Source organism: Anguilla anguilla, chromosome 1 (genome assembly GCF_013347855.1).
Source record: "Anguilla anguilla isolate fAngAng1 chromosome 1, fAngAng1.pri, whole genome shotgun sequence".
NCBI classification, from domain to species: Eukaryota; Metazoa; Chordata; class Actinopteri; order Anguilliformes; family Anguillidae; genus Anguilla; species Anguilla anguilla.
This window is the reverse complement of record NC_049201.1, coordinates 28,523,290-28,546,681: the sequence shown is the minus strand read 5'-3', so window position 1 is coordinate 28,546,681 and position 23,392 is coordinate 28,523,290. Positions and strand designations below refer to the sequence as shown.

The 23,392-nt window shown below is 42.1% G+C and overlaps 1 protein-coding gene across 4 annotated transcripts in view; it reads right to left on the bottom strand.

Moving 5' to 3' along the window:
* Positions 1–1,374: 1,374 nt before the first annotated feature.
* Positions 1,375–23,392, bottom strand: part of LOC118232088 (sorting nexin-14-like) — a 30,937-nt gene continuing 8,919 nt past the window's right edge. Inside the window, exons 8-31 of one of the 4 annotated variants that reach the window (XM_035426695.1) lie at positions 23,153–23,237; positions 22,587–22,743; positions 22,335–22,410; positions 21,946–21,990; positions 21,634–21,714; positions 21,425–21,539; positions 20,875–21,030; positions 20,309–20,433; positions 19,450–19,508; positions 19,030–19,056; positions 17,647–17,847; positions 16,722–16,854; positions 16,044–16,230; positions 15,784–15,867; positions 13,380–13,480; positions 11,054–11,165; positions 10,907–10,947; positions 10,169–10,288; positions 6,850–6,973; positions 6,058–6,222; positions 3,738–3,833; positions 3,110–3,201; positions 2,186–2,242; positions 1,375–1,980 (exon numbers count right to left, since the gene is read on the bottom strand). In XM_035426695.1, coding sequence (XP_035282586.1) covers positions 1,942–1,980; positions 2,186–2,242; positions 3,110–3,201; positions 3,738–3,833; positions 6,058–6,222; positions 6,850–6,973; positions 10,169–10,288; positions 10,907–10,947; positions 11,054–11,165; positions 13,380–13,480; positions 15,784–15,867; positions 16,044–16,230; positions 16,722–16,854; positions 17,647–17,847; positions 19,030–19,056; positions 19,450–19,508; positions 20,309–20,433; positions 20,875–21,030; positions 21,425–21,539; positions 21,634–21,714; positions 21,946–21,990; positions 22,335–22,410; positions 22,587–22,743; positions 23,153–23,237 — 2,478 coding nt within the window. In that variant the 3' untranslated portion in view covers positions 1,375–1,941. The remainder of the gene's footprint in view (positions 1,981–2,185; positions 2,243–3,109; positions 3,202–3,737; positions 3,834–6,057; positions 6,223–6,849; positions 6,974–10,168; positions 10,289–10,906; positions 10,948–11,053; positions 11,166–13,379; positions 13,481–15,783; positions 15,868–16,043; positions 16,231–16,721; positions 16,855–17,646; positions 17,848–19,029; positions 19,057–19,449; positions 19,509–20,308; positions 20,434–20,874; positions 21,031–21,424; positions 21,540–21,633; positions 21,715–21,945; positions 21,991–22,334; positions 22,411–22,586; positions 22,744–23,152; positions 23,238–23,392) is intronic. The other 3 variants (XM_035426715.1, XM_035426705.1, XM_035426724.1) reach the window with 3 other exon arrangements.

The following is a 23,392-nucleotide window of genomic DNA, read 5'->3' as shown; positions in this document are numbered from 1 at the left end:
AACTACTATTGACTGAAAAGTTAATCTGTACAGCCTTGTTAATGTATTTGTACATTATTAATTCATGTTAACAACTACATTACTTGTACTTCTACAATACCAATTCATATTGGAATTAAAAATAAACAGTTCATGCATTTGTTAATGGCTAACTCATAAGTTTATCCCAAATGTGTAATCGTGTAACTGCACCATCAGTTAATGTATCTGTTAACTTCTAACTAATGAAGAGTTAATGTCATGTTTAACTGATGTATTTGTACACCATTAGTTCATGTTGACAACTATGTTAGTTAATGCAAATTTGTGCATGCAAAGTAATGAGCTCACGACCCAGAGTTTATATTTGAAATCTCCCATGACACCAAACCACAGGTCTATAAACGGAACCAGAAACACAACAACGGAAGACCTCATTCTCAGGCTTTTTCCTTTTTCTCAGCATGGGGAAAACTGGCCTCAAAACCAAGTCACACTTGGAAAATGTGGAAGTTTCTCGAAATTTCCACACCACCTGGCAAAACTCAAAGGTATTATTTATTTTTAAGGCAAGAGTTTTATGCTCTGACCTCCTTTTAGGTCACATTCCATCACTGAGCTCCCTCCCACATCTGCTCACTGACTGAAGCAGGTGACATACACATCTGGAGGGGTGGCAGAGTAACACTGGTTCTGAAATATATAGTATGTCCACCATAACTATAGGGTTAATAATAAAAAGCGCCAAATTCAAACTTCACAAAAAGAGGTGAATGAAAACTAAATAACCAACTGCCATTTGTGTTTTAAAAGGAACAGAGTGAGAGAAATAAAGGGGAGAGAAAAGTAAGAAATAAGGAAAGGGACATCGTTATGAGGAGACTATTTACAAAGGAGAGATTGGAGGACACAAAACATTTAATGATAAAAGAATGAAAGAAAATAAATATAATAATTTGAACAAAAAGAAGGGAAAAAATGGAAAAGGAAAATGTGAATTTCTCCAGATTGGAATGGCCAGTCTATGTCAGTTCACTTCACTGCAAGCTTCTTTCAGTTTGGACGGGCTTGCTAACAAAATATGTGATGCCAAGCCATTGCTGCTCTTCACCCCATGGCCCACCAATTAAGCTTGTGCTGAGTCAACACTAATTTAGATAATGACACTGCCCTGTGCAGACTGCCGGCAGGTGTTGCTGTTGTGCGAAGAGGCACGCGGATGTCCCGCTGATTGAGACCCCCCCCCCCCCCCCCCCACCCTTCCCTGGGCGCGGCCACACCACATTACTTACCACCCAGCAGGGCTGCCAGTCCTGCCACAGTCTGAGCTCCATATCAGACCGCAGGGCTCCTCCACATACGACTGCCTTAACAGTAAATGCAGGACATCTGCCATTTTCAGCAATAAATATTTTAATAGCCATGACACGTGTTCCACATGAAAAAGCTTATTCTGTCATTTTTACAAGTATGCACCAGCTACCGTTCTCAGGCCATGATGAATTACAGTACATTTAGGACTGCCGATGACGATGGTAGTTCGTCACAGTACAGGCCTCAGTGCAGAGAGCCTCAGAGTTACGATTCTTTCATGCCATTTTTACAAAGTGTACTGCACACCCTTCCTGAATTCCTGTAGGGCTGCGTTTTCAGTTTCCTGTTTTTCCAGGAACTTACATTTGCTGAGTCAGCGCCCAAGCACTTCCTTCTCTTTTTTATCCACAACTTATACATCACACCTGAAGATTACACTTGTGCTCCGAACACAAACGATAATGTACGACGGAACATTTTTGAAAATGTAACCTGGGCGAAAATGTGGGGAAATTGGGATAAGGAAGGAAGACTGGGTAACTGGCTTTGGCAAAACGCAGCACGCGCACACTCCAGCCCTCAGGGCACCCCGTGGATCTGGGAGGCCTGATTTCAGACAAGGAGAAGCCAGAAAAGTCCCCCTGCTCTTCACATCCAAGGAGCCATGAGCGGAAACTCCTTCTGCACCTGCGGAAGAGGGGACTTTGGCTTAGTACAAACAAAGCCTTTAAGGCAGGGCTACCTTAACATTAAGGGTTGTCTTAAACAAACATTCAGTACAGCAACAAATTACAAGGACAAATGTTAGCTAAGGCTCTCAATGATGCCAAGCAGCTCTGTAAACCTGTGCATGAGGAAAAAGGCAGATATATGTTAAGTGATCCACATTTACCTTGTTTAACTCAGGGAAAAGCTCCTGAATAGCAATATCCAGCAGGACATAGGTCAACTGTGGAGTAAAATACAACTCAAATTACTAACCATATAACCGCAACACTTTTCAAAAGTCCCTAAAACGTAAACATAATGTTGACATATGATTTACCTCAACGTGTCAGAAGTGACTTGCACAATTCCCATTCAAACTGGCTAAAATTTAATTTAAATTGGGCTGTGTGGTTATTATACAGCTACATTCTGAATCAGAGTTTAAGGTGCATAAAAAAGATCACAAGGTGCAATCAGGGACTATCAATCAGGCATTTAATACTTACAAATCTGTTTGACAGCATGTTTGACAGACTCAATATCAAATTGGTACTCTATTAACCAGCATTCAGGCCAGTCTCCAACTTGGACCCACACCTGTCCCCTTTGCATTATCCTGTATATTTAATACACTGCTCAATTGTTTTTCAGCAATAGTTGTTTTGTGCCACACATTTTCAAATGTGGTTACCATCACAACACAAAAAGCAAGTATGCGCTATTCCAAAGTCTCATAATACTGACCATTTAGTTTGTATAGTCAGTGACGACTCATCCAACATGGCAGGTGTGCTCCCTGCAATTTGCCTGTGTGTTTTTCTTGCCCCCAAGCAGCACACTAAGCTCCGTTGTTGAACAGCAAGGCCAACCATTCACATATTTTTGCTCTCAGGTCACACAAGGCCTTGAGCTCAGTCGGAAGCATATCAGCCCACATATAATGATTGACTTTAACCTTGTAAGAGCAGAAACAAAAGGCTAACGTTGTGATCGGACGGGCCTACCATAACAACTGGGAAATTCTGAACAGTGGACAGAAAGGCATTTAAAGTAAAAAAAGAAAAAAAAATTAAACAAATAACTGGATTGGCTAGTTCCTGCCATTCACCTGCTTGTTGAGGACTGGCTGCTGCAGCCCGTCAAAGAGAAGCCGCACCCCCTCGTACTTGGCCTCGTCGCCAATGCACTTCCCCAGGAAATCTGCAAGGGAAGAAAGCAGCAGCTCAACATGAAGTTTGTGGGTGTGCGAATGGCGCCCCCTGCAGGGAAGCAAGGAGACTTCACTCTTCAGAGAGAAAAATTATGCACAACCCACCCTCCGCATCTCTGGGCTCTGTGTGTTTTTGTTTTTTGTAATCCTTATGCTTTCATGTAAAATACCTTTGATGCACCATGTCTCGGGAATATGCCATCAGCAAGACTGTTTACTCCATTTTTCCTCAAAGATGTGTTTTTTAAACTCATTATGTGGCAGGGTTACAGCGGCAAATTGTTTGATTTCAAGGGAATAAAATGTAATCTTAGCTCTTGAAAGTTTGGAGGTCCTGTCTGGACTGGTTCTGGAATGAGGCCTGTTTCCAGATCATTCCTCTAATGATGGGTCCCAGAAGCATTGGGTTTTTCACTGTTTTTTGGCCTACAGCATTACACGGAATCATGCCCAAAAGCTATGTGGCGGCCGTGGTTGAGGCCGAAGTCTAATCCGTATGCGTATGTGTGAGAACTCGGGCACCGACCTGGAATGTAGCGCATCATTTCTTCAAACGTGGCCTTGGCTCTCTTTTGCTTGTCCTCAAATGAGCGGGGTTCACTGTTCTCACAGAAAACTGCATCTGAAATGTTACATATGCTATCAGAAAGGAGGGCAAGACACTATCTCTAAATGTCCCCCACCCTGGTTTCCTACTTCAGCGTGCTAAAAATATATCAAACACACATTACAAGTGATGAAAATGTGTACTGGACCAAGGTTAATTTTTTCTATGTCTGATCAATGAATTATTGGAAAGTGAAGAATCTTCCACCATCTCTGCTATTTATTTTTGAATACATACTTCTAGAGGAATAATTTCCTCTGTGAAAATCTGCTGCATAATTAAAGCCTTGCAGTGTATCACCATGTTCATTGCAATCACACCTTTAGTGCAGGGGGTGATTCAAGACAACACAAAAAAAAATTTCCTGAAAGATCAAAAAGTTATGAATGATAAAAAGTACAAATACCAATGAGGTGAAAGAAATATTCTGCTCTTTACTTAATTTATCCTGAGTGATGTGACCATGCATGAAGAAAGAATAATGTTTATGGAAACCCACATAATAATAATTCCACAGGTTGATGCTTATATCAGCCTGGGCTGCATTTCCCAGAGTCTCCTTAGCGCTACATGCATCGTAAGGTATACCTTAAGGTCTTCCTTTCGGGCTCGAGCTGTTTCTCAGCGTCTCCTTAGCTAAGGTATACCTTCTGAAAGGTATACCTTTAAAAGGGTGGTCTGAGGCACTCGTAAGCTGTCCTTTAGCGATGTGTTCCGCTCATCCTGTCACAGTTTTAGCCTTATTATGCCAACATTTTGCTTTCAAATCAACAGTTGTACTACAGTCCGCATCTAGTAGCACATCTGCATGCGAAAATGACATACAGTTTAATATTAACTTTACGAAAATTAATTATCCAATCAACGTTTCTGTGCATAGCACGTCATGAGAATGTTGTCATTTCACCTGTCTATTCCCATCATGATGGTAATTAAGTATAGGGCCTATCCATAATACTAATCCAATTTGTGCGGAAAAAAAGAAAGTTTTTATTTATTTATACGTAGTGGAGTTAACTGAGGATATGGCTTTCCTGACTGCATACCCTGTAGAAATTAGTTTGTTTGTGGGTGAGTCAATGATCACACTGACTTGGAACAAACCGCCGGTTTATTAAAAATATAAAACCCGTTTTTACTGGGCTTCCAAGAAGTCCCAGACTATGGCCTATATGTCCCGATTGATGCTCTTTATTTTATCTTTTGTAGCCTATATGTACGTATTTATTGAAACTATCACAAGGTCTCGTCTTGACTCTTGAAGAGATTAGCAGATGATCTTTAGTAGGCATAGCTTCCTCTTCTGCAATATTAGATTGATGTAAAATGATTATATTAAAACGTCATTCATAAGCCTTTACAAGTGAGACAACCGATTCGCTTGGCATCGATTGATAAACTTTTCAGCACCACAGTGAAGGCCAGCTCCAACTTACGACGTACCTTTGGAAGTATCTCTTAAGGGAACTGTTAATGTATAGTCTGGGAAACACTCGTAAAAAAGGTGGTTTCCATTTTAAAGGTATACCTTAGAAACCTTCATAAAACGTTTAGGTACATCGAAACTCGGAAACGCAGCCCTGATTAACACTCCAAGACTATGGAGTGCAGCACTGTGTAGCACGGGGAGCGGTAATGATGCAATGGACACCTACTATCCAGCAGATGTGAATACATGTTCCTATCAAAATCACATTTTCAAAAGAAAGGGTTGTGCTCTTTTGTTAGCCAACAGGTTTATTCAGCCAAAACAGAAGTGGGTAAGTCTAAATGATTTCTGTTAGGGAACAAATTACATTAATGTAAGATCAGAACTATTTTGTTTGTGCGTCTTTAGAAAATATTTACATATACCAGTGAATGCGGATCTTCATTCCCCAAATGATTACTCTACCGAGGACTCCCTGTGTCTAACACGTTGAGCGGCCGAGCCGTAGCGCTGAACAGTGAATTGAGAGAGACCAGGCTGTGCTCCTGAAGAAGCCATACCTCCAAGCAGTGTGAGGAGAAACCACTCGGTGTTCATGGAGAAACCATACTTCTGAGCAGTGTGAGGAGAGACCATGTGGTGCTCATGAAGAAACCATTCTGCTGAGCAGTGTGAGGAGAGACCACTCAGTGCTCCTGGAAGAGCCACGCCTCCTTGCAGTTTGAGGAGAGACCATGTGGTGCTTGTGGAGAAACCATAATTCTGAGCAGTTTGAGGAGAGATCATGCGGTGCTCATGTAGAAACCGTACCTCTAAGCAGTGTGATGAGAGAGACCACGCGGTGCTCCTGGAGGAGCTGGTCCAGCTTGTATTGCAGGCAGTGATCTGTGTACGCCTCCAGAGTGTTCTTCAGCAGTATCCGCCCAGCCATCAACAGGTGGTGCAGCCAATCAGGAATGTGGAACACCACGCGTCCTGTCAAAGACATCGCCGACAGTCAAGGCAGTCAAGTTCCTCACAGAGGTTGTCAGCAAGATTCAAGACCTAAATTTCCAGCCCAGACCCACAACTAGGGGCTATGATATGATCTACCCAATCTTCATAATTTTTTTCTTTTTAATTCTCACACAGAGATTCATTCTGCTTAAGTTCTGTGCTTTCATGTTATTATGCCTGTCAACAGAACTGCTTATATAAATGCACTTGATGCATGTCTGCTGGATACCTGATCTGAAGGAATATAGTGTGTTCGATATACAGGGGAAGCATCAGGAATTTTGAAAAGATCTCACATTGGGCCCCACCACCCCAGGTCAGCCCATCTCTGCACAATTACAGCAGAACTTTTTGAGGGTCCCTGTCAGTTAGGACCCTTGGAAACCTAATTTTCCAAACCATATGGAACCCTATATCTTTTGCATTTTTAGGGTTTTTTGTGCAAATATTATCATTATATAGTGCCAGATATTTATTTAAGCAATGCAAGCTCTGTAAGGTATTCAAGGGTAAAACAGGCACACCCCAACTCAAACCAACAACCCTCTCTGGTTGTGGAGTCCAGCGTCGGATCCACTGCACTGCCCTGCCCTCTTGTCCACGTACCCATGTACATTAGGTAGTCGTAGACCCCCTCCACCGTGATCATCTCCATGAAATAGTTCTGGTTGTGCTTCTTCTCAGCTGCCTCGGATCGGTTGGCGTTGTTTTTGAACAGCTCGTTGTAAAGCTGCTCAGAGGAAGAGGAGAGATCAGCACTGACAGAACTGGCTTGGGGGCATTGATGAGAACACCACACTAGAATGTGCTTTCATAAGAAACCTCAGAATTCCACATAGTAATACCACAGCCAAACTTGCATTATATTTACTTATTCAATCAGAAGATGGCCACAACCAGGGTCACAAGCATAGCTTATTTCAGACTATCTACTGGAAACGGAGTCACTAATAAAACGTGACACCTCCAACCAATCTGGGATTTGGCTCCAATTCTCCCATTCCTAATTATTGGTTCCAGGCTCCAAGCCTGAGGAATAGTGACATAATAACACCAGGGAAGTGAGGATTGAGCAAAATATGTGTATGCCCTAAAAGCCAGCAGTTTCAACAGCTAACACTCTCGTTTAACGTTTGGCTATCTGAATCCCGAACCCAAGTGCATTAAAACGTCTCACTTATCCAAGATATATATTTATTTGACTTAATTTGATAATTATTATCAAAGATATCAATTATAAATTAAATTGTCAAATTTGCTGATAGGCGGAACAACCTATTGGATCAACCTTTATCAAAATGTACAACTCACAGCCAGATTAAAACGAAGGAATTCCTTAAAGGAGTAACATGATGGTTGAATGTGACACTTGCCAATTGCCTTTAGGCAACAACAAAACAAATGTGCATAATTCTTTTATTTTTTATTCAGTCGTTAAAATGTATTTTAAAACGTATTTTTCTAAGCCTGAATTTCCCACTATAAAAGTTCACCCGAACCGTCTGGGCGTGGTAATGAGAACTGTCAGTTAGCTATGATTGACAGAACGTGCCCCGTTACCATAGCTACCTCCATGATACGTGCTCATCTTGGGAGACTGAATTTTCACAAGCTAGCTAACTTAGTATATCAAGTATCGATAGCTAAGGACATTGACTTATATCCAATAATAATTTTTGCTAGCTAGCTAGTCAAGTTAAGATAAAACCACAACTATAATGTCCTCATGAAAGCAAACTAGCTAGCTAACGTTATCGATAACATTACATTATGAAACCAAACTACATAGCTAGCTAACATTAACTAGCTAGCTATAAATTAATATAACCAACCAGAGATAGTCTAATAGTCCTTAAAAGGCACTCTGACTGACAGTAGGGAAGGCAAAACTTAGCTTTAGAATGTCGCCAGCAGTAGGCCTATATGCGCGTGAGCTCGACAATACATTTCTCACAGAAAAGGTATTTTGTTGCCTTTTTTTTTTTTTAGTTCATTACAGTGGTGATTGAAGTGACAATAATTAAGTGGTGCTGTGCTGTTAGCCTTTACTGATCACCGTACAAGGTTAATGTGAAGTAGATAGCACAATTGGACAGCACTAACCCATAAAAATGTACTTTGAATGATACTTGCTCAATCGAAAGGTAAATCTGAAAAACATTTGATTATAGTCAGCGGCATCAAAATTTCTTTCACACCCTCAATAAACGGCAAAAGTCCCAGTAGAAGATTGAATTAAACCTTTTAAAGTTATATATTTTCTGAAACATTATCGGTTCCGCTTGGCCACAGTGAGTGAAACTAGGCGATCTGAGCGTATAGTTTCTACATAAATTACGTCAGAAGGATTCAGCCTTGTTGCTTGCTACCTAAACTTCACAGCACACCTGTAGCAGGACGGTGTGTCCAGTCAGATTTCTTTACGGGGCGTGGAAAGGGGAGAGGTTACTGTACTTGTGACAGACTAAGTCAATAACATTCTCAACCGTTTGAAAATAGGACGATAAATTTAAAACGCATATTTCTCCAAAAATAAAGAACGGACATATTTAATACTTTACTCATCGTGTTTCTTCAATGCCTCTTGTGAAAATAGCACATAAACCGACAAAGTGTGAAAACCACCACGTTACTCCTTTAAATTACAAGTAATCAACGTCTAATTTAATCTAATCTAAAGTTCAACCACATTAAACAACAAATGTTACAGACATGGACAGGTTACAGTCACAAAAGAAATGAATGAAAGAAAATACCAAACTACAGCTTGTTTCTACCTAGTTAGTCCCAAGAAAACCTAGATCGAAAAACCACAAGACGGCAGAATATTCCAAAAAGCCAGGGATAAAAATGTAAAATTGCCAGATGAGCTGTAAGACCAAGAAAGTCAGATCCTGTGCACACAAAACACAGAAAAAAGCCAGCCCCAGATGAAAGGTTCAGATTTCCCGGATGCCACCAGCAGATATCAACCCCAATATCCACTCACAGATGTTACCAAGCAGACATTAACTCGCTGATGTCAAGTGTAGAAAGGTCCACATTTTATATAGTTGAAAAAGGGGGAGGGACACCCCCTCTTCTCCTGGCCCATGCATACTGAATGAATGATGATGTGGGTATGAAAGGGTTGGAGGTATGGGAGAGGGGTCAGACAAGGACTTTTCGGACAAGGACCGAAAGCTGACAAATTTACTTATTAAATTTGCCTAAGAATGTTGGAAGCAGGGCTAGGCACTATATTATCATCAAAAGATTATTGGTTTTAGCCTCTGTATTACAAGACCAAACATGAATATTTTAGGAGGTGATCCAGCTCAGCGATTGAATACCTCTATAAAAATTGAAGTTTCCTTCGGCTTTCAACAACAGAGGTGATATCTATAGGCAAATAATTGTTAATAATTGATAAATCTATCTAGTAGTTATCTCCACCTTCAGGCCAAGCACTACGTTGATTTCCACTTGAAACTGCTTCTGAAAAATGTAAATTCCAACTGTTAGGCCTCAACAGCCATTATCTATATAGACATTAAGACTTTCAATTAATGATTTCAATTAAATGCTACAGATTGGCATTTAAACTTGAAATAAAAAAGAAACCACAATCCTTGTGGCCTCTGTGGCCACGCTGGATCTCTGACCCCTAACTAGTTTCGGTGTTCCCCCAGAAAGCAATACAACTTTCAAGAAAAAAACTCCAGGACACCTCAGGTTTGTATACAGAGATAAGCTGCAGCATGCCTTTTAATAGCCCCAAGGATGTTTCCTGATGTTTGCGGAAGAAAGAACACAGCGAGAGAGAGCATTCCTATGGTAAAATAGCTCAAGCTACTCAATCACAATTGACACTGCCGGACTATGAGCAAGTCTACCAGATTAACTTATAATATCTGTCTCTGAAAGGCGAAAAAGCACAGTCGACCTTCTTGTCGTTCTCGGAAGTGGGGCTGAGAATGGTGAGCTCTGGGCGGCTGGGTTTGGGCTTGGGCGACTCGCAGGAGTTGAAAAAGGACTGGATGAAGGGCTCCAGGTGCTGGCCTTTCTGGAGGGAATAAAAATACCCACACAGGCTATTCTGAGTGACTGAGAGATTTAGATATATGGCATCTAGATCACATCAAAATTAAAGTTAACGGTATATCTAACTGCCTTAGAAACAAACTTAATCGTTACAGCCAGTCCAGGATGGAAATCCTGTTTATACCAGAACAAAATATGCACGCGAAGTATAGTGCCTGAAAGCAACTGCCTGGACAATAACTAGCATTTATCAATCTGCCCAAAATTTTTGGGCCAAAAATGGAGGGTCCTCTGAGTTTGACTTTGTTCTTGGTATGTCCAACTAAACATCTTCCCCTGAATGATTTTTAACTAATTGACTTGATCCAGGAAACACAAAAGCTACTCCCTGTTCCAGTTGGATATGCTAGACCCACGTATGTTAGCTAAGCAGTGAGGTAAACTACTGATCAGTATTTTAAGTAGAACCTATGGTCGCCTGGTCTACACACAACCTGGTTAAGACTAAATTTACCTGCCACAAGTGGCATTTATGCACATTAACCAGCTGGGACATGTTTAGCTCTGTTCACAGGACTAGTTTGCTCCAGCACTTCCTTTATGCGTTTCCTACACCTGACAGAAAAACCACATCACCCACCTCCTTGATCAATTTCCCAGGGACCGATTTGATGATTTTCCCTGTTTAAGAGAAAGAAAAAACATAAGTGTGTATAAACGCTAATCAAATTGCTCTTGGCAGGAGACTTAGTGCCAGTGATACTGTATTATGTGGAAAGGTTCTGACCTAGACTGACATCTGGCAGCATCTTGTCTAAGAACTGGGACTCCATGCTGTGGGGGGACAAGAAGTCTGCCAGCAGCTGGCTGTTGCTGAGTTCAGGGTGCTGCAGCAGTTTCTGTTGGGGGGGGGGGGGGGGTTACACACAGAAAACAATTATTAAAGGAGTAACATGGTGGTTGAACGTGACACTTCCCAGTTGTCTTTAGGCAACAACAAAACAAATGTGCATAATGTTTTAATTATTCAGCCATTTCAATGTACTTTAAAACGTATTTTTCTAAGCCTACATTTCCCACTATAAAAGTTCACCCGAACCGTATGGGTGTGGTAATGAGAACTGTCAGTTAGCTATGATTGACAGACCTTGCCCCGTTACCATAGCTACCCCCATGATACGCGCTCTTTTTGGGAGACTGAATTTTCATAAGCTAGCTAGCTTAGTAGTATATCAAGTATCGATAGATAGCTAAGGTAAGGACGTTGACTTATATCCAATTATAATTTTTTCTATCTAGCTAGCCAAGTTAAGATAAAAGCACAACTATAACGTCCTCATAAAAGCAAACTAGCTAGCTAACGTTATCGATAACATTACCTTATGAAAGCAAACTACCTAGCTAGCTAACGTTAGCTGGCTAGCTAAATGAATATAACCAGAAATAATCTAACAGTCCTTAAAAGGCACTCTAATTTAAGTGAACCTAACGTTAGTCAAATATTTGCATTATCTTGCGTGTAAGCCAGCGCGCAAACTATGGGTCTCCAGGTATCCATGGGTTTACGGGGCGTGGAAAGGGGAGTGGTTACTGTAATCGTGACGCACCAAGTTGACAACGTTCTCAACCGGTTGAAAACAGATAAATGATAATAGAAAAACGATAAATTTAAAACGCATATTTCTCCAAAAATACAGAACGGACATATTTAATACTTTACTCATTGTGTTCTTCAATGCCTCTTGTGCAAATAGCACATAAAAACGAGAAAGTGTGAAAATCACCATGGTACTGCTTTAATTAAAAATCATTAATTTTGGCCAGTGAGGTGGATCTTATTAAGATACTGTTTCAGTGTGTGGCTAGGCCCCATGGTCTGGTTTCAAACCCAGTTGGTCTCGGGGAAGCTGCGGCAAGTTTGCCGCACAAGGCAGCATTTAACTTCTCCATTGAGGTTGGGATTTTGCAAGTGTGGTGACTTTAGACTCTCTCATTGCACACCAGTGACCACTTCTGGTCAACTGCTCACCTGTAGTCTGCTTAGCCAAGCTGCTCATGTGCAGTATTTAACAACCAATACTGGCTTAAAGGTCTAGGGAAATGAAAACTGTCAATTCTTTGCTGATGTGTTATTTTAGTAGCCTACTTTTTTTGACCACAAATGGTCAAAAATATTTTTAAATAATTCTTGCAAAAACAAAAAAGTAAAAATGACTGTGCTGAGACTGGCTTGCTTTCCCCCTTGGCTGAACGGCATGTTTTCAGTGGGTGATCAATGTTACCAGCGATCTGATATACAGTGCATCACTAAGACCCGAAGACCAGTGAAATCCTTTCTACCTAGCTAGTGGTAGTCAAATAGCATTTAAGCTTAGATATGCAGAATCAAAGCTTTTATTTATTCAGGTGTAATATCCAGAGTTTAAGACTGCTATCAAGTCCAATGTTAGTGTACACTAGCTCAATGTTACAATGTTATTACACATTGAATGATCTGCAGGTGTAACTATACCTAGCATGATAGCTTATGCTGCTTTCTTTAGTGTTGTCTGGTAGCCTAATGTTGGTGGTACTACTGCATGAAATCATAGTTGTTTCAAACTAAGCAGGTAAACGTCACATGCCACACAACATCGGTCATTGCAGGAAAATGCAAGCGCTAGCAGTAATTTTATTTGTTAGGTGATAAGGTGATATTAGGTTATAATGGTTATAATTGGGTTAAAAACTTAATATTTATTTCAAGAAGATGAATGTCACACTTCTGGGGAATATAACCACTGTTTGAATACAGTTTCCCAGATTTTTAAGTGGTCTTTAAAAGTAACCTTTGTTCTGGTACAAAACATTTATTTTATGAAACACTGTATGAATCATTCCCTTGTTTCAAACATCTTAACACTTTTCCAGGATCTGCCTTTTATGTATTCATTTTCAATGAAAAAAAAAAAAAACTTTTTTTTCCACATCTAAAGAATATGCTTTCAAAGACTATGAACAAACACTTTGTAAAATGACCGACAAGCCAAACACCAACACTTAGGCTACAAATCCTGTAACAAACAAGGGAAGAAGAAGCATTTTTAAAAATGTATTTGCTGCCAAGTTAATACCTGCAGGTATTCTTGGAACTCCTCTCGCTTGGACATTAGAAACTCGTAGTTCTTTGGTCCGATTATTCTTTTGGAAGGAAGTTGTGCGTCTGGGAAGGAGCCTTTAAATGCAGAAATGCAATAAGCCAAGTGAAATACTTAAATTCAAGGGTATTGACATTTCATTCTTATCTGCCTGGAACTTGTAATTCATTTCAATTTTCAAAATTGCCTTTACGGAGTTGATTTCATATGCTTGGAAATCCGACCAAATATTTATCATCGGTTTATCATTCTCACAGTGCTACCCTTTGCATCTGTGAAATGGACCTTAAATTATCCAATTCAAAAATTCAACACCAAATTGGCTTGCTCTTCTCCTCTAGTCTCAAGTTCTTTCAACCTAGACAAAACCCCTAAAACATCTTAGCATAAAAAGTACCACCTGCCAACAACATTCACACTGTTTCAAAGTAGTAAAGTTATCTTATTGATCCCACTAACTCACTTTTTTTTTTAAGTCGCAGTTGCTTAACATGTTTAAAGGGGAATTACACTTTATAACACTTCTGCTTCTCATGACTGACATTGTCCTTCTAATGAATGTGTCGCCCTTCATTTTTTGATTAGTTATCTCATTTTAAATGTTGAATGTTAGAAACAAAGACCTATTAATACCACATAGTATGGTTTCCGGTTTTCTCTTCTTCGATTTCGTTTCGCGGCAAAATCGAGAAGAAGCGAAGCAAAACATTCCATTAACTTAGCTTAGTTGAAATCGAACAAACTAACATCTGCTAGCTTTTGTTTGATGCAATATCGGTGTAATAATGAGGTGCATTGTACCCGGATGTTATAATGCCCCCGTTAAACATGCCTTGAAAGCACATTTTCAAAGTTTTGCACGCGATGCAACTTTGTGCCAGACATGGCTGGATGTAATCAGACACCCCAACATAACAGCCGAAGAAGTTCACAAAAGAGGACTAAGGGTATGCAGCGACTACTATGAAGGCACTGACTACCAAGGCGACCGTCAGAAGCCTGGAGCTGTACCCACTGTTTTCCCATCGTTAGTCGAACCACTCGAGGTAGGTACTATGCGTGCTGGCTAACGCTATCGCGTCTGTCTGTGATACATAGGATGTCTACCACCAGTTGCCGTTTGTCCTGGGAATAGCCTGTGGTTCCTCAATCTCGGCCCGCTCCTGACTCACTCTCGCTCTTGCATGATCAGCCTGCAAATTAGCCAGCTCTTCTTCTGTGTATTCCAGCTCGTATCGATAGGGCACAACAATCCCATGATCAAAAACAAAATCTCCTTCCTCCTCAGACATTTTTGGTTTCGCTAGCTAGTAGTCATACAACACTATTTCTACGACCAACCTAATGTTATCGTCTGCAGGTACGCCCACATCAGAAGTCGCGCAATGATATGCATCCTCGATTTCGACACTAAACTGCCTGGGTCTATTTACTACATTTTGTAAAGGAAAACAACAAAACAGCATAAAATATTAACATAATGAAATAACTAATTGAAAAATGAAGGGTGACACATTCATTAGAAAGACAATAAAGTCCTTCTCATAAGTCAGTCATGAGAAGCAGAAGTGTTATAAAGTGTAATTCCCCTTTAAGTTGTTGCATCTTACTTGCTTGTTTTGCATCTAAAACATACCTCTTAGACTTCGCTATGTGCCACCACTACACTGCCTACAATTCCTTTTAGTTGTTAGGCTTTTATTGGACTTCAGTGGGCAGGGAGCATGGAATGACTCAATAAATAAAAAATACCTAAAATTTTGACTTGGCAGTTAGCTACATATCATGCTAGCTAGCAACTAGCTAGCCGCATAACATTCTCTATTTATTTGCTAGAAAGCCGCGTGGAATTTTAGTGACTGGTGATCTGTGGTGTGTCTTCAGACTCTACTTTAAACAGTAACTTCTGCACTAGCCATGGTTCACCTTACAGTGATGGGTAACCAAGCTGTCTAGTCCAGCAGAGCATCTCGTTTTGTTCAATACCCCTCTGGGTGGGGGGTCAGGAGACTGCATGTGCGGACAAACATAGTAATTCCCCACCCATTCAATGCTCTGATTGAAAATTACACTTTAAGAGTTACTGGCTCTTCAGAGTGTGCGTGGCTGCCTTGGGGACATGAAACAGAGACCAATTTGTTTTAGGAGGAGTTCCCCCTTTAAGGTTAATGTTTACTTTATTGTCTCCCAAGGAAGAAAATTGTCTTAAATCTATGCCTGAAGAAAACAGTGGGTTTCCGTAATTCACATATTATACTGTAGATACTGTACATTCAGAATTCTTTGGTCCTCAATAGCCTTAACATTACTGTTCATAGAATGGTGTTTGAATACAACAGGATAAAAAGACAATACACACAAAATAACTACATGTACCAACCGTGGAACTCGGTGAGCTTGGACTCCAGGACGTAGAACTCAAGATATCGCCGGTAAACAGACCAGTGTTCGGTCGCATGGCCCACTAAGAATAAAGAAAACTCAAATCAACTCCATAAATCACTGGATATATCATAATAACAATAAGAAGAAGAAGAATTGAAAAAACAATTCACAATACAGTACAATAACATGTACGGCAGACAGTGTGGATGTGGTTTGACCAGGGTTCTCACGGCATGGCGCCTGGTCTCATCTCACCTGCCTTCCTGTCGTTTCGCTCCACGTCGATGCAGAACACCGGGATCCGCTCCTTCTTCACCTCGTCGTCGAAGAAGTCCACGTAGGGGATGACGATGCTCCAGGCCGACAGGTTTCGGGGGGTGCTGGGGGTGCTGACCGCCTCCATGGGGGAGTCGTCCTCCAGCACCATGATGGCCTCCTCCACCTGGGCGCTCCCAAGGAGAGGGAAGGGCGGTTAGTGGCCGAGGGGGTGCCAAATACTAACGACACGGGTACCATATCCTGGTCCTGAGAAACTCAAGTTACAGAGTTTCAGAGTTTCAAGTTAAGCACTTGCGACTGTCACTTCTGGATTGCTTTGTGCAGATTTGATTGATTCTACCCATTGTGACCTTAATCTAACCAATACTAACACTATTCCTCCTGGTTTATGTATGGCAAAATGAATAGCAGGACCTATAGTAAAGGACTGCAGGTATGTGTGCAGTTGGATCTGTAATTATGAATTTTTACAGATCACTGGACCCATAGTTATGGATTTCCTGCAGTCATAAATGTGTTTTGTAAGCCTACATGAGCATGACCGGCACAAGACATTAGGCATTAATGAATTAATGTGTTAATCAATGAATTAATCAAATTAACCAAACAATTGGCCAATTAATGAATCACCCATTGGTCAGTGATGGGACTCACCATATCGTCCTCCCCTTCAGCCAAGCCGTGCGAGGGCAGCATGGCGCCCTCCATGGTGGTGCTCTTGAAGACGCCCTTGATCTTGCTGCCGATGCGGCCGATGCCGAAGGACTCCCCGCGCTTGGAAGTGCTCCTGCGCGTCACACACAGCAGAGGGCGCTGTTAGGGCACCGGGGGGGGGGGGGGGGCACGGGTCTGAAGCGAAAGTGTCCACCAGTCATGAGCAACGTGCGCACAGCACCCGGGGCTTGAGATGTGCCCAACCCCCGGGCCATCCCCGGCCATCTACAGCCCCACATCCTCTCAGACACTCTCAACTCAACAGAGGCTCGTGGAAAAACCACAGAGAGCGGAGGTCCTGTGTCGCTCTTGGAAGGCATGAGGCTGAGTACTTTAACTGCAACTTGACACAGTAAAACTCAGGAAAAGACAAAGGTCTGAAGTGAAAACCAGGTAGGTCACCGATTCACAAATGCTGGAAAAGTATGGCATACAAAAAATACAAAGGAGGACACAAAAACACCAAGTCTCATGTCAAACCCCAGGCAAAAGTCCACAAATAAACCAACCAACTGAAGCACAAGCATGCCATCAGGGTAATCACCTGCAGGCAATTGCACTGATATTGCCATGGCTTGGAACAATAGCATGCAAGACGCGGTTTTGTCTTCAACACGAACAAGCACACACGCACACATACACAAACACACACACACACGCACAAGAAAACACCAGCCAAACATTACCATCTCCATTATTGAGTGTGGGGGGTCATGCTATGGTGCGAACACTCGCACACAGACACATATACACATACACATACGTATACACACACCCACACACTGGAGACAGGTTTCCATGTGGGGTTATGAGGACCCATGCAAGATGACAGAGAGATATATGGCGGTAATGGACCCAGACTTACTTCAGCGCGGTGGGGAGGGAGGTGAGGATGCCGGATGGGAGGGTGGTTAGAATGGACTGGACATGAGGGAAAACTGAGGTGGGCGAAGACCCGGGGGAGATGGGCGGAGCCCCGGGGAAACGCGTGCGGTCCCTGTCCTGCCCCGAGGAGGTCGCACCCGTTTTTACGCGAGAGGAGGAGGGTGGTTGCGGGATGAACGGACTGTTGTGTCCGGGGAGGGCGGGGCAGTGGTGGAGAGCAGCAGCAGTTGCTCTCCGCCGGAGTGGGATGGAATGGGATGGGATGGGGTGGGGGGCGAGAGAGAGAGACAGACACGGGGGTTAGCGGACAGGGGCCAGCGTTCGCATTCACACGTGCCGTGCGCCAAAGGGCCATTCTCTTCCTCCTCTTCTTCCGGCTCAACTTCACCTGCAGTAGAATCCATGCAGCCATTGCAACTGCCTTCATAACAAAAATCCCCAAAACCAAGACAAGCCAACTTCCTTACTCTACCCACAGTGTGTTTTCCCAGCTTCTCTGTCAAAAATATGATATAAAACATCATGTAGGTTATCTAGTTGTAAAAATAAATCAACTTCTGTTAACTTTGAGGTCAAAAACTGTCCTTAAGTTAAAGTTAAAAATGTTAGCCAGTCCCATTTTCCAGTAAATCTAGACTTAAAATAGACCCTTTTTACTATGGCCATTTCAAAAAATTTTGAGGCACGTCTGCTTTTTGGTCATATTTGAGGGTCAGCATCAAAGCTGCTACATTCAATGCCAAAAAAGACATTTCAAAGGTGTGTTAAAAAGTAGTCTTTTTGTTTGATCTATCCATAATAGCAACATAACAGCATGGATTCCATCAACATTTGATGTTAACCTTGAAGTCAAACTATGCCAGTGCATCTTCTGAAAAACAGCTTGACACATTCATTTTGGATAGTGGATACTGCTCTGAAGAAAAAAAAAAGAACACTTAGTTGAGAGGCAACTTGAAGCACAAATATTGACTGAATCCAGGTCAAAATTAAGATCAATAATTCTTATTCAAAGCTGTCCCTAGATGGCCCAAGGCAAGGGGAAAAATATATGGCCCTAGGAAAAAAAAATAATTTGGGGGCCCCTCCAAAACACTGGCACCTCCTGATTCTGCTGTCAAAGTAAGGCGAGAAGGCGGAGCCCCAATGCAGTGCCTGATCTGCCGAGTGGGAGGGACGCCTCTGCTCTTATTGTTTAATCTGATTTGATACAAAGGAGGCTCCAGTTTCCTCAGGCTGAGTGCAGAGCAGGTACAGCTCCTGCTCACGTGCAGATTTTAGTAGGCAATACAGTGACAGTGGCTCGCGGCATGCAGGGGCAGGTGGGTTTGGAGGCTGAGGGTGAGGGAAGCCTAATACTCACCGGATATCATCCAAACTCAGGCTATTCCTGAAATAACAGGCACAAGATGTCACAACATCAGGACCGAGACAAAATGTTGCACCCCACACACATACATCAGACACAACGAAAACCACAAGGAGGCCTCTCTGTGCCTCTAAAACAAACAGCTGTGAGGCCCAGATAAGACGAGGTGATGACACAAGCACTGGCAGAGCCTTGGATTGGTTGTTTGCTGCTTCTTCATCATATAAAATCAAATGAAAATTCAAAATAAATAAGCACATGACATAAAATAGTCAGTCATAGGCATCTCATACGAGCACCTCCTAGGTTCTGCTCCTTTAAAAAAAGGACAGTGGAAATTGACTTTTCTGTGACTGCAGTCCAACAGCAATCTGTAAGACATCAGTGTAAGGTAAGGGTGGGGCTAGCACCAACCTGCTAAGTTTTGAGTTCCTGGTGGGCGATTCGGCCCCCCTCAGCAGCTGTCTGAAATACTGCAGAGAAAATTTGGGGGAGGGAACAAAAATAGACACCTGTAGCAGGAGCATTGTGTTCACCGCCCATTTTTTCTTACATGTTACTATCGTAACAGGGTTCACAGCACTCGACGATAAACAACAGTACAATTAGCCAGAAGGGAACTGGGCACTGCCTACTGACTCTTGGTGGCCTGCAACTGCGCTACACCAGGGGTCTCAATGTTGTTGTAAAAGTTCTATATAGGGCTCATGATGGAGTCCACAGCAAAAAAGAAAAATATATTCATTTTTTCAGACTTTTTTTCCCATCCTCTCATCCATTATCCAACCCGCTTATTCATGATCAGGGTCATGGATGACTAGAGCCTATCCCAGCATGCACTGGCTGAGATCATACATTCAGAGTATTTTTGCCCATTCCTCCTGACAGAACTAATGTAACTCAGTCAGGTTTGCGGGCCTCCTTGCTTGGCCATTTTGTTGCAACTGGAGGTATGCTCAAGATCATTGTCCTGCTGGAAGACCCAGTTGCGACCAAGTTTTAACTTTCTAGCTGAGGTCTTGAGGTGTTGCTTCACAAAACAATATTTTGAAGTCAGATAATCTGACTGATAACATGAAACAAATCCTGTTCCAGTAGCACCAGGACACACGTCCGTTTGCCACTCAGATCCTTCCGCTGTTGCTGTATCAGAGGGGATTCTTACAATGACATAAAGAACAACAAGAGGACCATAATATTCAGACGCAGCTCTCATTGGAGTATCAGGAGAGCTTGTTGTTGAGCGACGGGGGATGGAAGGGGCAATGTTTACCTCATCGCTGTGGCAGAACATGGGGGTGAAGACGTTCTCCAGCAGGGACAGGACGTGCTCGTAGGCCTCAAAAAGGCAGCGCATGGTCTGGAGCCTCACCACGCCCGTGTACGGCCCCTCAGCGACTGGAGTGGACGAAAGAGACCAGGGAGGAGGGAGGTCACATGACCTGAGCTCTGCCTTCACACCAAATTGACCCAAAAACACCTTTTATTTTTATGGACGGCACAAGCAAGCAGTCAAGCAAGCAGGAAGAAAGTGAATAGACTGATTTATTTTCACCCTCAGGAGGACTGGTGTGCTAGAGCACAACCTCCCAAAATTAGGGAGGATATATTTCAGTAATGAGATGGAATTACAGTTGTAATTGGCCATTCCAAATTGGGGAGAAATATAAGCTGATTATTATTATTATTATTATTATTATTATTATTAATAATAATAATAACAATAATAATAATAATAATAATAATGTAAAGCACATAAAGTGTACATGTATAAAACAACACCCAGAAGCCTACTGACCAGCCAGTTTTCTTAAAAAAGGCAACAACCCCCCTGCATACTGTTTTGTATCTCCTCAACGATGAAGGGGTCGAAGCGGATCTTGTCGACGCTCTCCTCCAGGCAGTAGGTCTCATAGATTTTCTTCACCTCCTCGTGAAGCATCAGCATCTCAGAGTCACTCAGCTCTGGGCACAGAATCTTATCATTGAACTCCTCTGGAGGCAAAGGAAAGCACAACTGCAGGTTACCCATGAATGTCTTATACTGTTGATTTCAGCATAGAATATATGGTTCTTGAGATTAAGACCAGAGATTTGTGTCCCCTACAGGGGACAAAAATGAATCCTTGGGTCTTAAGAGATTATATACTACTTATGTTTTCTCAGCCCCACTGCTTTTTAAAAAATATTTTTTTTTAGGCTCCAGCTTCATTGGACAGGACAGTGTGCAGAGACAGGAAGACTGGGCAGTGAGAGAGGGAGAGACATGTGACAAATGTCACACGGCTAGATTTGAACCGCTGAAATCACAGCTCACAATGAGCATGTGGACAGTTCTACACAGGCTAGGCTTAGTCACTGTGAGCTGAGGGACCTGCCCCCTCCTTACCCACAGTGAGGCAGAATTGCAGAACGTGGACCGCGCCCTCCTGCTTCAGGAAGTTCATGAAGCGGAACAGCAGGTCCTGCTGCTCACGGATCTCCTTCAGCTCCAGCTTCAGCACCTGGGGGAGGGGCAGCCCAGAGGGAGGGGTCAGAGGCGGGGTTGGGGGAGGGGCACCAAAAGAACAGCAGCCCTAGAGTGTGCTGGGCCCTTACCGATGACTTCTTGTTACGTCCGTCAGAATACTTCTGCAGGAATGGAACTAGGGCGGAGGAAGGTTCTGTCGCAGGCTCTGGCTGATGAACACCCACATGCACACACGTGCGTGCACACACACACACACACACACACACACACACACACACACACACACACACACACACACACACACACGAAAATGCACGTACAATCACATTATTCACAAAACAATCTAACAATCTAGTAATGTATTTCTGTTTTTCTGCGGTTGCTCCTATATAAATCAATAAAATCATTCTTCTCTGCAAATCAGTAACACATGCACTTACCGGTGTGTTATCAATAAATATAAGCAGCAAATGGTTCACAGTATCCTGTAACAAACAGAAAACATATTTTATGTGTGTATTGTATCTATGTGCACTATATACATACAGTATACCCAATTAAACTACACAAAGCCTGCCCAAGAAAAACAAATTATCGTATATACAGACTTTGAGAACCTCAAGTTAAGTTTGCACGCTCACTCACTGAGTGACCTGCAGTCAATGGCAAAGTCAATGACAGACTGTTGAAATGACCATTTTGACTCTTGATTACACATTTTACTGCAGTAATTACATCATCCACTAGAGGGCATACAAAATATCTGTTGAGAATGTTCAATCCAGACTGTACAGGAATAACTGCATAGCAGCAGCATAGCAATGCTCACCGGGTCAGCCAAAAAGTCCATGGAGGGGAGGAAGACGGACCCTGCCAACACTTCCCGAATGAGGAGAGTGAGGGATCTAGGAATGCAAGAAAGAGGCACATGGTTAAACAACCAAACCTCTTAGAAACAGCATTAAATACCCAACAGAAATCACCCTGCTGTATTGGGCAATTGCTGTTTTATGCTAGAATATTCACCACAGGTAGGGAGCAAAGGATTGTTAAACAAATCCTATCAAATCAAAGCACTCACCTGCAGTCAGATGCCTTGGGAGGCAGGATATAAGGGAAAAGCATCTCGGTCAGCTTCCTAAGGTACAGGAGCTCATCCCTTCGGCTCCGCAGGGCCACATGGAGATCAGGTCCATACTCCTCCAGAGCCACCTGCTGCAGGTACTCCGAGTTCTTCACTGTGGGACAACAGGACAGCTCCTTAGACACAAGCATCTCAATATACCATAATATATAACATTTATAATGTCTCCGTGGTCCGTTTGACTTTATTTAATCTACAATGTTAGACATTTTACTCACAGCTGTTTTGAATGTACACATTAAGTTAATAATTGTGGAGAGTAAAAACTAAAAAAAAAAAAACAGTGTGGTCCCCTCAACACACAAGTCTCATTTCTTTAATTAATTTTCTCATTAACTAGTATAATCATGTAATTTAACAATGTTAAAACAGAAATGATGGCAATAATATGTTTAACACCAAAGTTATTTTGTTGCACAAATATATCTATTGTAAGCCATATAAAACGCTGCTTTCTATTTCTTTATTTTACTGAAAAAAAGAACCGTAATGAACCAGCATACCTTTCTGGCGAGCTTTCACAATGATTTCAATGTGCTTCATGGCAACTTTCAGGAGCTTTAGTGTTATAAGAGAAGGAACATCAACCTACAAGAAAAAATGTATTAAAAGGATTTAGCTGTCCAAGGCTTGCCAAAAACCAACAGCTAGTATTACTAAACGGCTGTAAAATTCATCCACATGAAGGGAATTGCAGACAGCCACATATCCAGATTGATCATTTCACAGAAGCAGAAAATTCA